Source organism: Apium graveolens, unplaced genomic scaffold, assembly GCF_009905375.1.
Source record: "Apium graveolens cultivar Ventura unplaced genomic scaffold, ASM990537v1 ctg559, whole genome shotgun sequence".
In the NCBI taxonomy this organism is placed as follows: Eukaryota; Viridiplantae; Streptophyta; class Magnoliopsida; order Apiales; family Apiaceae; genus Apium; species Apium graveolens.
This window is the reverse complement of record NW_027419016.1, coordinates 24,988-27,273: the sequence shown is the minus strand read 5'-3', so window position 1 is coordinate 27,273 and position 2,286 is coordinate 24,988. Positions and strand designations below refer to the sequence as shown.

Here is a 2,286-nt window from a genome sequence, read left to right as displayed (position 1 = left end):
CAACAGTATCTCTTGTAGGCAGTTTAATAGTATAGGGAGAAGGTGCCACTTTCATATTGGACAATAAATCAAGCGTAGCTGTCATATGATCTGTGGCTCCAGAATCCATTATCCAGTTTTCTGAAACTTCTGTATGAATTTTTTCCATTCCAGAGAAAGGACTATGTACTTCTTCTTCATCCCTTTTTACTGGCAACATTCTCGGCAATTGTTCCAGTTGTTTACTGGTTATCATAACATTCTCATCAGCCACATTCTCATCATCTTAAACAAATGAAGAGTTTTCCACCCTTCGGTTGTTACTTCTCCCTGATTGCCATCTACCAGCAACATTTCCAATCTTTGATGTAAAATTCTTCCTGTATGTGTTGTGCCATTTTGGATAACCAATAATGGTCCAACAATTGTCTTTACTATGTCCTCTACCTCCACACTCTATACACCTTTCTGAACTACCGGATCCATTACTGTTTCCATGATTACCTCATTTGCTATACATTACAGCTATTTCACTACTCTGACCCACAGTCATTTTTAATGTTTCTCTCTGTGTCTCTTCTTGTTGAATCACAGAACAAGCCATTTCCACACTTGGAAATGGATCCATCATTAACAATTGACTCCTAGGAGCCCCATACTCATCATCTAAACCATTCAAAAACTGAAACAACTTTGCTTCTTATTTCCGTACATCTAAAGTCTTCATTAGTACTCTAATTTCATCTGTTAGAGTGGTAATTACAGGCAAGGCATTCATATCTTCCAATTCTGACCAGATGATACTCATAGCAGTATAATATTCAAGAAGTGATACTCCATTTTGTTTCAGATTAAACAAATCTCTACACAGTTTATACTTCCTAGATCCATTCACAACTTGAAATCGTTTTTCCAGTATTTTCCACGCATCACTAGCATTATTAACAAACAATATCGAGTTCTTAATAGAATCTGAGACATTATTATGAATCCAAGCAATTACCATGTTATTACACGTATCTCATTGAATGCCATCAGTTCCACCTGTAGAACTTCGCATCTCGCTTCCAGTAACGAACCCTAGATTTCGCTTTGATGACAATTGAATTTCCATGGATCTTTTCCAGGTTCTGTAATCACTTGCTCCTTGCAATTTAATCACATTGATAGATGTAGGTCCATTACTCGGATGCACAAATAACGGATTTTGCATATCCACAAATGAAAATCTACTACTTGACGCCATTGTTACGCTTTTCAAGCTCAAAATCAATAGATTGTTGACGAAAACTTTAACTTCTTCAAGATCTAATGTATGTACGAACTAAATCAGCTCTAATTGAACAACAACAGCTCTGATACCATGAAGAAATACATAGCCATTGTTTACATTCAAGCTAATTAACAAATCACAAACATTATCTCTCAAGAATGCATCTATCAACCTTAGTTTATTACATTACAATGATGATAACCATATAGAATCCAACTAACAGAAATGTAACGAACTCTCTATAAAAGACTATTTTATACTTGGCACTATATGTATAATTACACTAATAACCCCTTGACTTCATCTGTTGACTTCAATCTGTTGACTTCTGTATCATTCCTATTATTGAATTTGGTTGATTTATCACTGTGTTCAAAAAGCTTTATACGGGATGCTTGAGCTGCATATAACACTGTTACTTTAGGTCTTTTAGTTGAGTTTTTTTATTAGTACTGGATATCCATTAGCAACTACATACCAACTTGTTATTTATTTCCGCGTTACACATCGGGCTCGGGGCATGGGTAACATAGAGAATTAGAGATGCGACCTATGTATAAATTCAGAATTCCAAGAACTATACATTGATCACTTAAATTAGCGACCCTCTGACTAGAAATCGAAACACAAGCTGAGGTGAGTGGGAGTACTAATTTTGGTTTACATTAAGAATAATTTACATTATTTTAATCCATGTGAGCCAGGACTTTCTGACTGTTTGCTAATTTCGTTTTGAGATGATTACAGTATTTTAAGTTATTTGATTTCAAAAAATTTAGGCATCCTACCTATTTACTTAATGTGCCAATATTTTACATAGTACTTGTCAGGTCACAGATTGTACAAAAGTTATCTATCATATGCGGTGTTAGCTAGTTAGATAAGAAAGGTTTAGCAAGTCCAGTGCAATGCTAAAGTTGATCCCATTTTAATAATTTGTAACCAAATGTCGAGAAGCTCAACACCAAAGGGTTTCATATTTAGATGCAAATATAATCAGATGTGTACTTGGTTCAAAATTTAAAAACCAAAGA

The 2,286-nt window shown here is 34.8% G+C and overlaps 1 protein-coding gene across 1 annotated transcript; it reads right to left on the bottom strand.

The window, feature by feature from the left end:
• Window positions 1–484: 484 nt before the first annotated feature.
• Window positions 485–985, bottom strand: LOC141702727 (uncharacterized). Its single transcript, XM_074506354.1, has 2 exons — window positions 743–985; window positions 485–661 (listed from the first exon to the last, which is right to left on the bottom strand). Exons 1-2 carry the CDS (start codon window positions 983–985, stop codon window positions 485–487), a joined length of 420 nt encoding a protein of 139 aa, XP_074362455.1.
• Window positions 986–2,286: the final 1,301 nt, after the last annotated feature.